We start from the raw sequence: 14,457 nt of genomic DNA, 5'->3' as shown, positions 1-14,457 counted from the left end.
CCAGCACCGAGACATTAAAGGAAGGCAAGCCAGGGCACACAGTGGGCACACCCTGGTCGGGCTGCACAAAGTCCGTACGTCTCTGTACTCGTCTCCATCATAAAGTGAGTGGTTCCGCCATCAACTCCTGTGCGATTTCTGCTATTCCTCAAATATACTGTCCACTGAAGTGGAGTGACACATTAGACTATGGAATCTCAGGGTCTCAGTGTGATAAAAGAAGCCCATTTGTTCCTTCAAAAAAGGACATACCAGCCTCAGGTTGAAAAGTAAGGCAAATATTTTTTGAGTTCCTTAGCAACTATTGAGGTGATTTCTAGATAATTTTGAAGAAGTTTGTGGTGATTGGTAACTACTGAGAATTGCTGCCAGTTTTGTGTTAAAAGGTCAAGTACCATTTCTCACTTCGAATCTTGACTAGTCCCTAAGTAAATATATACCTGTTTCTTGAACCCTTCTGTCAAGAGGATTTAGTAAAACCTCTATTTACTTATTTATATTTGAGAGACATAGTCTCACTCCGTTGCCCAGGCTGGAACATAGAGACGTGATCATAGCTCACTGTGACTTCAAACTCCTGGCTTTAGTGATCACGGCTCACTGCAGCCTCAACCTCCTGGGCTCAAGTGATCCTTCTGCCTCAGCCTCCTGAGTAGCTAGGACTACAGGTGCCTAGCTAATTTTTAAACTTTTTTTTTTTTTTGAGATGGAATTTTGCTGTTGTCGCCCAGACTGTAGTGCAATGGCGCGATCTCGGCTCACCGCAACCTCCGCTTCCCAGGTTCAAGCTATTCTCCCACCTCAGCCTCCTGAGTAGCTGGAAATACAGGCATGTGCCACCACGCCTGGCTAATTTTGTATTTTTAGTAGAGATGGGGTTTCTCCATGTTGGTCAGACTGGTCTCCAACACCCGACCTCAGGTGATCTGCCCGCCTCGGCCTCCCGAAGTGCTGGGATTACAGGCATGAGCCACCACATCTGGCCTAATTTTTTTTTTTTAGAGAGACAGAGTCTTGCTGTGTTGCCCAGGCAGGTTTTAAACTCCTGTCCTCAAGCCATCCTCCCACTTCAGCCCTGCACAGTGCTGGTATTACAGGCATGAGCCACCACATCCAGCCTAAAACTATTATTTGAATGTACAAGAAAGACTCAAAAGCTGGTTAATCTGTCAGTGCACATACAGTTGAGGATTGGAGAACCAACATTTGCTAGGGAGGAAGTCTCTATTCCATACCTCGATTGTCTGCATTTCATGGGCAGATCTGAGCATCCTGGGCAGAGGAGAGAAGAGAGCCCATGTTGAGGAGTGAGGGAAGGGGAAGGAGGGTGCAGCCTCGTCCTCTGTTTGCTCTAACCTCCTTGTTAGAGCAGCAGGCTGTACCTCTGTATTAGCACTACTAAGTGGGGCCAGGTGGAGGGTAGGAGGTGGCAGTTTTGTTCCCCAGGGGACATATGACAGTAGTCTGGGGACATTTTTGGTTGTCATCTCTGGGGCAAGGGATGCTACTGGCATCTAGTGGTAGGGGCCAGGGATGCTGTTAAACATCCTGCAATACACAGGATAGCCCCCCACAGCTAAGAACTATCCTGCCCAAAATGTCAGTAGTGCCAGGGTTGAGAAACCCTGCCCTGTATTATCTGTTAAATCCCTCAGTGAGTCTGCTGAGGGTGCTGCCATTATGATATGCCCTGGAACATGATAGCATGTTATGAGGGAAGGAAAATATTCTACTGTTGTTGTTTTTCTTTTTTGATACCTGAAAACCACAGTGGTGCCATTTTAATCCAGTTGTACTATTTCTAGAGTCATCAGTTTGCACTTTAAGTTCCTTTGCTGTCTGCTGCCTTATTAGAAATCACATCTAACAGTTGTGAGATATTGGTGTTTTTGTTTTACTGCAAGCCACTTCACTTGCTTAAGGAAGAATTATATCATGGGCAGGGGATTTGTAGTGAAAAGCATTTCTGTGATGTTATTCATAAGTCTGTTGTAATGTCTTTGTAGCCAAAAGAGTTTACCTAATGTCTAATCTAAATGTCTTTTTCATTAAATGAACCCGAATTCACCCATTTCCTTCTGCTCTGATCTCGGTAGAACCTAGACTATCTAGAAGGAAAAACAGTAAATGTTTGAACTAATTGCTTTGGAATATTACAGGTTAGTGCAAAAGTAATTGCGCTTTTTGCCATTAAAAGTAATGGCGAAACCCGTGATTGCTTTTGCACCAACCTAACATCATGTGTGTGTTCATCTTGGCACCAGTTTAAAGACCCACTGCCATCCGGTGTTTCACTGGCCACTTCTTTTTCAAGCTAGATTAAATGTTGTGTGATTAACCCAGTTTCTAACAATGCACAGTATTACTACTTAAGACTCTGTAGAGAGACAGCCACATAACACTGGCGTGAGCTGGGTCACGGGGTGTTGTCACACACCCGCTCGCCTGTACTTTTCTTGACGTGAATATTTCTTGGATGAATGGGTTTTAAGGCCACAAAGAAATGTATTCATCGGCATCACTGGATTTACAAGGATTTTTGCATGCCAGCAGCACGGGATGCATGAGCTCCACGTTAGTCCTTTAGCTCTGAATGTGGCACAAATTAACAGAACCGTCTAAGCAACAAGCTGCTGTTGCATTTGTTAGCAACAAGCTTTGTGATGAGACAATGGCATTGTGTTGCCCATCAGCAAACAGAGCACATTCACGTGAGCAAGCCACATTCAAGCGGAGCGCCAGAACATTCTTCCCAGCCTTGCAGCTGGGTTTTAGGGAAAGGTTATTCTCTTTCTTACTTGTCTTTGGAATTTTCTTCTAGGTTTTGTCCTTTTAGAAAGGCTTTTTAAGCTTTGGGTAAAAAGAACGTAGAGGTTGATAAATGGGTGTCAGTTTCCTCCTGTATCTCTTTCTCTCTCTCTCTTTATTAACATGTTTTAACCCCAAATTAAAATTGAGGTCTAGGTTTGTTTTATAAATAAGAGGCAACTTGAGCCCCGGAATTTTTAGAGTAACTTAAACATTATACACAAACTATGAAGTTTAAGGGTATATGTTTAAAAAGTAAAAGTTTTCTTGAAAAATTAGGTCTTCCAAGCACGTATTTCCTTGGATACACCCACAAAACAACTTACTTTGCAATAGACTAATTTTGGGGCAAACTACATTTACCTTCTTCCTCCCACAAAGGAGTCTCTGAAATGCTATTTTTTTCCTGTTGAGATAAATGCTAAATTAGTGAGTATTTAGGCAGGTCCTGTCTGTTGGCCAAGCATAACACAAGTTTAGAAACCATTATTGAAGTAAATGAAAAGTGGATGAAAAGATGTCTGATAATACCTGACAGATCATCTTGAACAAGGCCATGTATTGACCTGAGGCCTGCCTGTGGCCCTTTGTGTTCAGTACAAGAAAAGCTGCTTCTGATAAAACTGTTTTATGGTGGCCGGGCGCAGTGGCTCAAGCCTGTAATCCCAGCACTTTGGGAGGCCGAGACGGGCGGATCACGAGGTCAGGAGATCGAGACCATCCTGGCGAACACGGTGAAACCCCGTCTCTACTAAAAAATACAAAAAACTAGCCGGGCGAGGTGGTGGGCACCTGTAGTCCCAGCTGTTCGGGAGGCTGAGGCAGGAGAATGGCGTGAACCTGGGAGACAGAGCTTGCAGTGAGCTGAGATCTGGCCACTGCACTCCAGCCTGGGCGACAGAGCGAGACTCCGTCTCAAAAAAAAAAAAAAAAAAAAAAACTGTTTTATGGTACTGTATCTTAAGTTTTTTCAGCTAATTTGTGCAGCCTCCCTGAGTACTATGTTATGCATTTGCACATTTGACTAAGTGGGACTTGAGAGAGGTAATGACCATCCTAGGGAACCGGATGGAGGTCTCCAGCTGGGAGGATGTGCGAACCATTACTTAGACTGCTCTCAGGGAAACCAAGAGACAAAACGCAAATGCTCTTTTATCATTGGTAGTTTCAAATCTAGGTGAGGTGTGTGCTGACTCACCTCCAGAGAGGATGCTTTCACCTGCCCAGATATGTAGTTACCATGCCTAGGGAGAAACATTCTGTTTCTCTAGCGGTCCTCTGGGCCCTGAGCATTCCTGGCAGTCCTGCTGAGCGCCTCTGCTTTGCATGAGAGATTCCACACTGCCCCCTTTCCTCAGGCCTCTGATCACTCAGTCTTTCACCGAAACCCTCACTCCACACAGACGACCTTGCTCTCTACTTGCACAAAACTAAATCCATATGAAGGGAACTGCTCTGGCATCTAGCCGTGTCTGCAAACTTCCTCATATCCAATGTCCACCTGCTCTGCCTTCCATGTTACTGCAGGGGAGGAGGTCGCCTTTCTCCAAAGCTGATCTCTGATCTCTTCACCTGTCTTCTGGATACCATTCCTTGTCTGTCACCTTTCTCAACTTCTATTTATTTATTTATTTTGCTCTGCTGCTCAAGCTGGAGTACAGGATCATCACTCACTGCAGCCTCAAATTCCTGGACTCAAGTGAACCTCCCTCCTCAGCCTCCTGAGTATCTGGGACTACAGACACGCACTGCCACACCTAGCTAAGTTTTTAAAAAACTTTTTGTGGAGATGGGGTTTTGTTATCTTGCCCAGGCTGGTCCCAAGCACCTGCCCTCAAGTGACCCTGCTGCCTCAGCCTCCCAAAGTGCTGGGATTACAGGTGAGAGCCACCATGCCTGGCCACACCTCTCTTTACTTTTTACTGATTTCTTCTCATCAGCATTAAAACCAGCTCAATTCTGTCTCACTTAAAACAAAAACATCCTTCCCTCACCCCAGCCCTTGCCTTTAGGTATATACACAGCCAGCCTGTTCTCCACAAGGTGTAATACCCAATGTTTAGTCATTTTTTTACAAATTAATTTTGTATGAGTATTTTGCTTTTGCTTTAAATGATATGTCAACTTAAGGAAACAAACCCTTGTTACTGGTTTTAAATTTTTAAAAATATTTGCTTGAGGTGGCATAACTTGTAAGTAACAGAGCCAGGATTCTAACCTAACTCCAATTGCAGACTCTTTTGAAAGCTCTCCACTGGATTTGACCTGGGGGTCCCTAGTGATCTTGGCAACAGCAGATTTGGTGGAGGGAGGGTTAGAAGCCAGATGGGAGTCCTTGAAGAGTAGGAGTTGAGGATGCTCACCCTCTTTCTTTCCTCCTCAGCCCCAAATTCTAGAAAGAACACAGTACCTGATACATATTAGCGAAATGTAGCATTTGAGAGTTCATTGATCCATTCAACTCCTGATTAATGAGTATCTCCTGTGCTGCCAGGCACTGTTGTAGGTGCTGGGGATATAGCAGTGTATAAAGAGATAAACACCTACTTTTATGAGGATATATTTACGATCTCCCTTGTCAGCTTCTCTTTCCCGTTACTCTTAAGGGTAAGGTGTATCTCAGTTGTGTCTAGGATTATTTGTTTCCTCCTGGGTTGTCTCACACATTCCCGTGATGTCATTTACTGTCCCAAAGCTGAATGTTTCTGAACTCTAGACCTTCTCTCTCCACTTAGGTAGCTCAGAAGCCCGCAGACTCATTTTGCCTGTTTGGTTGTCTTTTACTGTGTAACAAACTACCCTAAAATATAGTGTCTTTAACACCAGTCACTTATTTTGCTCATGAAGCTGCAATCTGGGCAGGGTTTGGAAGTAATGACTGTATCACGTGACGTCAGCTGGAGTGACTTGACTGGGGTGGGACAGTTTACTTTCAGGATAGTGTACTCACACAGTGCCTCATTGGTTCTGAATATGAGCTTGAGATCTCAGCTAGAGCTGTGGTCCAGGGAGCCCTGGTTCCTCTCCATATAGATCTCTCCAAGGACTGATGGTTGAGGCTTTCTCAAAGCATAGAAGCCTCAGGACAGGTGAGCCACACATAGTGACCCAGAGCTCCAAGTCCTTCGTCTTTTATGATCTAGTCTTGGAAGTCATAGCATCCCTTCCATCATAATCATGACCCCAACCAGATTCAACAAAAGGAAACATATATTCTACTTGTCAGAGGGAGATTGTCAGAGGGACATTGTAAGAAGAGCATGTGAGATGGAAGGCATTGCAGGCGTTTTTGGAAAATATCACCTGCCACATTGTCCAGAGTTGCGTTAGCATCTTCCACAAACCTTTTTCTCCAGTGTTTCTAGCTTAGTAATTGGCCCCACCATCCCCCTGGCTGCTCATGTTGGAAACCTAGGAGCCATATTTGATACCTTTTAATTCCTCAGCAACCTGCCCTCTACCCTGCCCAGCCAGTCACTGGGTCCTGACATCCTCTTGTCCTCCCTACTGGCCTGCCGTAACCCAGGTGTAGGCCATCATTATCTCCCTCCTCATTTGGACTGCAGTGGTCTTCCAGCTTGTCCTCCTCCTAGCAGTCTTCCTTCTTCCAGCCTATCTTTTATCCTGCTTCCTATGCAATCATTAAAGATACAAATCCATTTATGGCACACTCCTGCTTAAAACCCATTAAAGCCTCTCAGTACTCTTGGTCTAGAGATCAAAGTCCTTTCTCTGGCCTGAAAGGCTGTGCACCTCGTGGCTCCTGCCAGCATCAGAATTATTTTGGATCTTCTGGCTCCTTTTGCACCTGCTCTAACGGCCTTCTTTCAGTTCCTTGAAAGCTCTGTTCTCTTTCCTGCCTGTTTCTCACTTTCACACTCGCTATTCTTTCTGTCTGCCATACTCTACTCATTATTCATGTTTGTTTAAATATAATTTCCTCAAAGAAACCTGAGTTAGAATCTTCTGTTAAACAGTTCATGGTATCTGCATATTTTCTTCATAGCCTGTGTTACAGGTGCTTGGATTCCTCTCTGGATTTCTTACTTGCTAGACTCTAAAAGGTCCATGAGGGCCAACAATTGGTCTTCAATCTCAAAAGCCTAGCAAGTGTCTTGACACATAATTAGCACTCAGTACATGCTTATGAATGAGTGTTTGTACGTACACATTCGTATAAAGATGTTAAAGGATCCACACAGAGATGTGTGAGTGCATTTGTACCGAGGTTTTTTTAAAAAAACGTTTTACCCTTGGGTAAGATTTGTCAGTGGTATATTTGGAAATTATATTTAGAAATGATTAGCATTTGTATTTGGGAGTATGTGTATGTATTTATTGTGGATTCTGTTCTGTTATTTTGTTTAGTATCCACTTGGTTCAGAATGCCCACAGCAGACACTGATCTAGTTCTGAATCGCTCTGTCCTTTCATGCCTTGTCCTCTGACCAGGTACTGTTCCTCACTCCTATTCAAGGTAAAGAAACTGCGGCAATGAAAGCTGATCTCCTGAGGGCCAGGAACATGAAGAGGTACATCAACCAACTGACTGTGGCAAAGAAGCAGTGTGAGAAGAGAATCCGAATCCTGGGAGGCCCTGCCTATGACCAGCAAGAGGATGGGGCCCTGGATGAGGGGGAAGGGCCTCAAAACCAGAAGGTAGAACTTTACAGTTTCTTGTTTTGACCCTACCAAGTTTATTATAAATGCTGATAAAACTACATATAAAGACCTTCACCTTTTTAATATTGAACTTAGACATGTGTGCCATAACTACACACTTACATATTTGCTTTATGAGTCAAGGAGCTATATTCCTTGGTGTCTTTGACTGCTGTGGGTGGTAATAGGTATGATAGATAGGCATCGGGTGTGTGCGTGTGTGCGTGTGTGTATATTTTTACATTTCCCCTTTGTCCTGCCCAGAGGACCCGGAAGAACATATTTATACTTACAAGAGTCCAGTCAAGTTTCCCATTATCAATTGATGAGAAATAACCACCTATGAAGTAGGAGGCATCTTTCAATTATTTTACTTAGCTCTTGCCACAATATTATGAAATTTCTACTTGATATCTTCATTTTTCAGGTGATGAAATGGTGAATTTACGTATCTTACCTAAAACCACATAGATAGGAAAAGGTAGAACTAGATAAAAACCCAGATCTGGTTGGTTTGCAAATCTGAGTGCTTTCTCACTGAAACATAACCTCTCTCTGACTGTTTTTGTACTGTCAAACTTCAGGCTGTCTGTCAATACCAACCAAATCACGGAGCTTAGGGAAGTGTTTTAGCCCTACCTCAGTACCTGTCCTAACTCTGAAGGACCAAACTTGTCTTCCAAGACCTGGAGCATGCTAAGATAGAAGGAAGCAGCCACATGACCCGCCCTGGAGCTTAGCTGTGCCATGGAAGGAACAGGACCTCAAAGCAGATGCCAGACTCCTCTCCTGTAGTGTGTCCTTTAGCTACAAAGAGGCCAACATTGGTATAATGTAACTCAGACCACAGCCTCTAACCTCACTTGTTCTGATTTTCAGTCTCTTGATTCTTTCCTGTGTAGCTCTCGGTTCTACTTCAGCTACTCATCTGTGATGTTCCCCTGCCTCCCTGTTCCAATGATAAGCCTTGACTTTCTTGCTTGTTTCTGGCTAGTCTCCGCTAGAGCCTCTGCAGGAAGGGCCAGCCCCAGCATGGGCCAGGGTTCTGCAGCATCTTACACAAGTGGTGCAAGTGCAGCTCCAAGGAACTCTTGTTTTTATAGAGAGATCCTCTAACCACAGGAAGTCTGTTGATTTTACTATTAGCAAAATAAAATAAAATTTTTGAGATATTGGCTTTGCGTTCTAGATGGAAACGTAACATTTTGGTGAATCAGAGAGATGGTAGATTTGACAGGTTGAATATTGCCCCCTTCCTCCTCCTCATTAGCTTTTTGTTTTGGGGCTCTTGGATTAATTTCTAGCCATATTTTTATCATAGATGAGATCTTTGTCTTATGTCCCATTCATTCATTCAACAGACATTTATTGAGGGCCCACAATATCTCAGTTACAGTGCTAGGTACTAGGATTAAAAATAAATAAGACAGAATCCCTGCTCTCACAGAGTCCCATGTAATTATAAAATAAAAAGGTAAGTGATCCAGTAGAAATATGAGATAAATACCTAGGAGAAATGCATAATGGCTTGCTACCTAGTCAAAAGATGATATGCTTTTAGATGTGTGGTACAGGAAGATCTCGAGAAAGATAATGGAAACTCGTTTTAGGAGAATTAAATGTGATTTCAGTGCAGGTTGTCTGTCCGGCAGTGTCTACTAGAAGTAGACTTAATCCAGAGTGCCAGATCCATTTTTGATTCATTCTTTTCAGACATTCAGGAAAAGAGAAACTCATTTCTATTGCGGTAATTCATCCTCAGAGTAAAACCATTTTCTCTAGTCTTCAGGATGGAAGGCTAAGATGAGGCAGAATTCCAATAGTTTTAGTCATTTGCGATTTGAAAGGTAAGACTTTGGTTAGTTTGGGGCAATTCTGATGTCTTCATGAGTGGGAAGAAAACTTTTGCTATGACCTAATCATATCTGATCCAGAAGAATTACCATTAACTTTATTTCAGAATTTCAGCTTCCAAATCAGGTTAATCCTCCAATTAAAATAAAGATTCAGAGTGAATTTTTAAAAAGGCAAGACAGTTATATGTTGCTTACAAGAAACTAAACATAAAGGCACAGATAGGTTGGAAGTATGAGGGAAAAAGACATGTGAATACTAAGCATAAGAAGTCTATAGTAGCTACTGTGAATGTCAGACAAAACAGACTTCAGAACAAGGAGTAGAACCGGAGATGAAGAACATTTCATTGTGTTAAAGGAGTCAGTTCATCAGGAAGATATGATAATCAGATGTTCTTAATCAATAGGGAGACCTTGAGAGTGTACATGAAGCAAAACCTGACAGAAATGAGAAAAAATTTCACAAGTATAGTTGGAAATGTTACCATTCCCCCTCAGTAATATCAGTAATAGGAAGATCTGGAAAATTCCCAAATATTTGGAAATACAAGTAGCATATCTAAATAAGGCTTCCATCAAAGAAGAAATTATAAGGAAAATTAGGAACTATTTTCAATGGAGTGAATATGCAATATATCAATTATTTGTGGGATATATTATGATATATATATATATATAGTGGGATATATTATGATATATATATTGTGCAGTTAAAGCAGCACTTAGAGGAATTATATACAGTTGGCCTTGAACAATGTGGGGGTTAGGAGTGCTGACCCTCCCCTGAGCAAAAATTCACATATAACTGTAGAGTCTTCAAAAGTTTAACTACCCATATCCTACTATTAACCAGAAGCCTTACCAATAACAGTCAGTTAACACAGATCTTGTATATGTATTATGTACTGTACTGTTACAATAAAGTAGGCTATAAAGAAAATGAAAATGTTTCTAAGAAAATCATAAGGAAGAGAAAATATTTTTGCTACTCACTGGAAGTGGATCATCACATGAAGATGATCATCCACATCATCTTCACGTTGTCTAGGCAGAGGAAGAGGAAGAAGAGGGGTTAGTCTTGCTGTCTCAGGGGCGGTAGATGTGGAAGAAAATCTTGTACAAGTGGACCTGTGCAACTCAAACTGATGTTGCTCAAGGGTCAACTGTACTTCTTAATGCTTACAGCAGAAGAGAAGAAGGGTGTGAAATCAGTGATCTAATCTTTTAAGAAGCTGTAAATTGACCCAGTGAGGGGGCTCATGCCTGTAATCCCAGCACTTTGGAAGGCGAAGACAGGAGGATCGCTTGAGGCCAGGAGTTAGAGACCAGCCTGGGCAACATAACAGGACTCCCCTCTCTACAAAACAAAGAAAACTTAAAAAAAATTTTTTAAAGAAGCTGTAAATAAAAACTAAAATAACTAGAAGGAAGGAAAGCGAGAAGGTATGAATTACCAATATTAGGAATGAAATAGGACATCACTACAGATGCTACATACATTTAAAGGATGCTAAGGGAATAACGTGAACAACTTCAAGCCAATAAATTTGACAATTTAAATGAAATAGACAAATTCCCTGGAACACACAAATTACCAAAACTGATTCAAAAAGAAATAGCGGCCGGATGCAGTGGTTCACGCCTGTAATCCCAACACTTTGGAAGGCTGAGGTGGGTGGATCATGAGGTCAAGAGATTGAGACCATCCTGGCCAACTTGGTGAAACCCTGTCTCTACTAAAAGTACAAAAATTAGCCAGGCATGGTGGTGGGCATCTGTAATCCCAGCTACTCGGGAGGCTGAGGCAGGAGAATCGCTTGAACCCGGGAGGTGGAGGTTGCAGTGAGCCGAGATCACGCCATTGCACTCCAGCCTGGGTGACAGTGAGACTCCATCTCAAAAAAAAAAAAAAAAAAAAAAAAAAAAAAAAAAGACAAAAAGAAATAGAAACTCTTAATAACCCACAGTTTATTGAAGAATATGATAATAATTTAAAACCTTCTCACAAAACTCCAGACTCAAATCATTTCACTGGTGATTTTCTTTTTTTCTTATTCTTTTGTTGAGATGGAGTCTTCCTCTGTTGCCCAGGCTGGAGTGCCAGTGGTGCGATCTCAGCCCACTACACCCTCCGCCTCCCAGATTCAAGTGATTCTCCTCCCTCAGCCTCCTGAATAGCTGGAATTACAGGCGTGCACCACCACACTCAGCTAATGTTTGTATTTTTAGTAGAGACAGGGCTTCACTGTGTTGGCCAGGCTGGTCTCGATCTCCTGACCTCAGGTGATCCACCCTCCTTGGCCTTCCAAAGTGCTGGGATTACAGGTGTGAGCCACTGTGCCCGGCCTCACTGGTAAATTCTATAAAACAAGTAAGGAAGAGATAATACCAATCTTAACCATATTCTTTCAAAAAACGGAGAAGGGAACACTTCAGCTCATCCTAGGAGGAGGCTAGCGTAACTGATACCAAACCAGAGGAAAAAAAACTACAGAGTCCCTCGTGACCCTAGACAGAAAAGTCCTTAACAAAAATACTGGGAAATAGACCCAGCAATCTGTAACTCACAAAGATTATGTCAGTACATGTTCTGCTGACAGCGGGTCCTTAGTATAATCATTGTCTACTTCATTTCTTTGCAATGCTATTATTAAGGCTTAATGGAGTATTTGTTTTTAAAACAGCTTAATTAAGGTATGATGACATGCAGTGTACTGCTCATATTTAAAGTGTACAATTTGATAAGTTTTGACATACGCATATATTCAATTTAATTGCCACAATCAAGATAATAAACATATCCATCACCCACAAAAGTTTTTTGTGTCCTTTGTAATTTCTCTTTGGATGCCAGGTGAGAATCACTGCTAATCCTTTTATCCATATTTATGTAACTAGAAAGTGACCTCTTAACTGATTTTTGGCACTTATTTTGCCTTCTCTTTCTCCTGGTTCAGGCTCTTCCTGATTAGTTCTTGTTGTTGTCTTTCTTGATTCAGAACAGTTATTATTAGTAAGTCTCAGAACAACCTGGAAATTAGGTGGTATCATTCACATTTTATGGGCGAAAAAACTGAGACTCAGGGTGATGGCATAACATAGAGCTCACAGAACTGGAAAGTAGCAGAGTCAGGATTCAAACCTACGTATATCTACTTCCAAAGCCTGAGCAACTTTAACTTCACAGTGTTGCCTTCCTGTCTTGCTTTGTTTTGAAGGCAAAAAGTCTGTGTTGCCTTGTTTTTTTTTTTTTTTTTTTTTTTTTTTTTGCAAGGTAGCACCGCCCACACCAGTGGCCCCAAAATGGAAAGATAGAAGGAAGAGTTAACATAGGGTTGAAGAGGAAATGGAAATAGGAGTACATGGAGTTTGGAAATCAGCGGCAATAAATGACAGATCTTTATGCCAATTTGCGTATCATTTTCCTTATTTGATCGAAGGCCAATCCAAAATGAACACTGTCTAATGCAGCCCAGGACTTGACTTGTGTGTGAAAGGGCTTCCTGGCCCTTTCTGTTGATGCTGGAATGGTTGGCCCATCTTCTCTAGCCACACTGATATGGGTTCCTTTAAACCCCTTTGGAGCATGTACAGTTAGGATTTTGTGCTTCAAAATGCTTCACTGGTAGACTTTACATAAAGACACATGTTCTAGTGTTCCACAGCTAGTAAACTAACTAAATATTATTGGTCTGAAATATTTATAGAACAAATTATTAATGGTCTGTAGCAAGGGATATCCATGTCCTTAAATTAGTTACTAGGAGCTGTTAGAAAATGCCTGCCCTGGCAGCCTATAGAATGGGAAAAAATTTTTGCAATCTATCCATCTGACAAAGGTTTAATATCCAGAATCTACAAAGAACTTAAACAAACTTTCAAGAAAAAACAACCCCACCAAAAAGTGGGCAAGGGATATGAAAAAAATTAAACTGAAAGCTGAGTCATGCAGGAAGCTGCCTTTCCTTTTGTTCCTAAGTAGAAGCTACAGACAGAAGGTTCGATATCTCCACAGGTAGCTACTCTGTGTTCGCCTTATCTTATGTGAAGTGCCAATTTACTGAGCGTCAGAGGATTATGTAATTGACTATTGCCCTGCCTGCTCCTTTTTGCTTGGAACGTGTGGATTACCATATTCTCCTTTCCCCTCCAGCCCACTTTTCCCCTTTAAATATTGAAGCACTCAAAGTCATCTTTGGAGAAAGGCACAGACCACAGACTGTTTCTGTGAGTCCATGTTTATTTCTTCCAGACATGTCCTTAATCTTGGCAAAATAAACTTCTAAACTGATTGAGACCTGTCTCGGACACTTTCTGGTTTACAATGCCAAATAAATCTTTGTTCAATGAGTGAATGGGTAATAGGAAATTGGTTTTTTCAGTACGTGCATTTCGAATATTCAATCAGCTTTATTCCATTTAAAATGTAGTAAGAGATATTCCAGTTTACCAGTACTATGTTACATCCACTTTGACTTTAAAAAATGCATGTTTTCAGCTCAACATCACTGATTGTTAGAGAAATGTAAATCAAAACCACCATGAGATACCATCTTACACCAGTCACAATGGCAGTTATTAAAAAGTCAAGAAACAATAGATGCTGGCGAGGCTGTGGAGAAATAGGAACACTTTTACACTGTTGGTGGGAATGTAAATTACTTCAACCATTGTGGAAGACAGTATGACAATTCCTCAAGGATCTAGAACCAGAAAGACCATTTGACCCGGCAATCCCATTACTGCGTATATACACAAGGGAATATAGATCATTCTGCTATAAAGACACATGCACATATATGTTTATTACAGCACTATTTACAATAGCAAAGTCATGGAAGCAGCCCAAATGCCCATCAGTGATAGACTAGATAAAGAAAATGTGGTTCATATATACCACGGAATACTGCGCAGCCATAAAAAGGAATGAGATCATGTGCTTTGCAGGGACATGGATGAAGCTGGAAGCCATCATTCTCAGCAAACACACACAGGAACAGAAAACCAAATATCACATGTTCTCACTCATAAGTGGGAGCTGAACAATGAGAACACATGGACGCAAGGAGGGGAACAACACACACCAGGGCCTATTGGGGAGTGGGCGGACAGGGGAGAGAACTTAGAGGAC

The 14,457-nt window shown here is 41.8% G+C and overlaps 1 protein-coding gene across 1 annotated transcript in view; it reads left to right on the top strand.

The window, feature by feature from the left end:
- The window catches only part of SNX25 (sorting nexin 25), a 143,702-nt gene that overhangs the window by 84,437 nt on the left and 44,808 nt on the right, over positions 1 to 14,457 (top strand). The window contains 1 exon segment of the mRNA XM_010377950.2: positions 7,286 to 7,467. Coding sequence (XP_010376252.2) covers positions 7,286 to 7,467 — 182 coding nt within the window.

This window comes from Rhinopithecus roxellana, chromosome 2, assembly GCF_007565055.1.
Source record: "Rhinopithecus roxellana isolate Shanxi Qingling chromosome 2, ASM756505v1, whole genome shotgun sequence".
In the NCBI taxonomy this organism is placed as follows: Eukaryota; Metazoa; Chordata; class Mammalia; order Primates; family Cercopithecidae; genus Rhinopithecus; species Rhinopithecus roxellana.
Note: the sequence above shows the minus strand (reverse complement) of the source record. Positions and strands in the feature narration are given on the sequence as shown.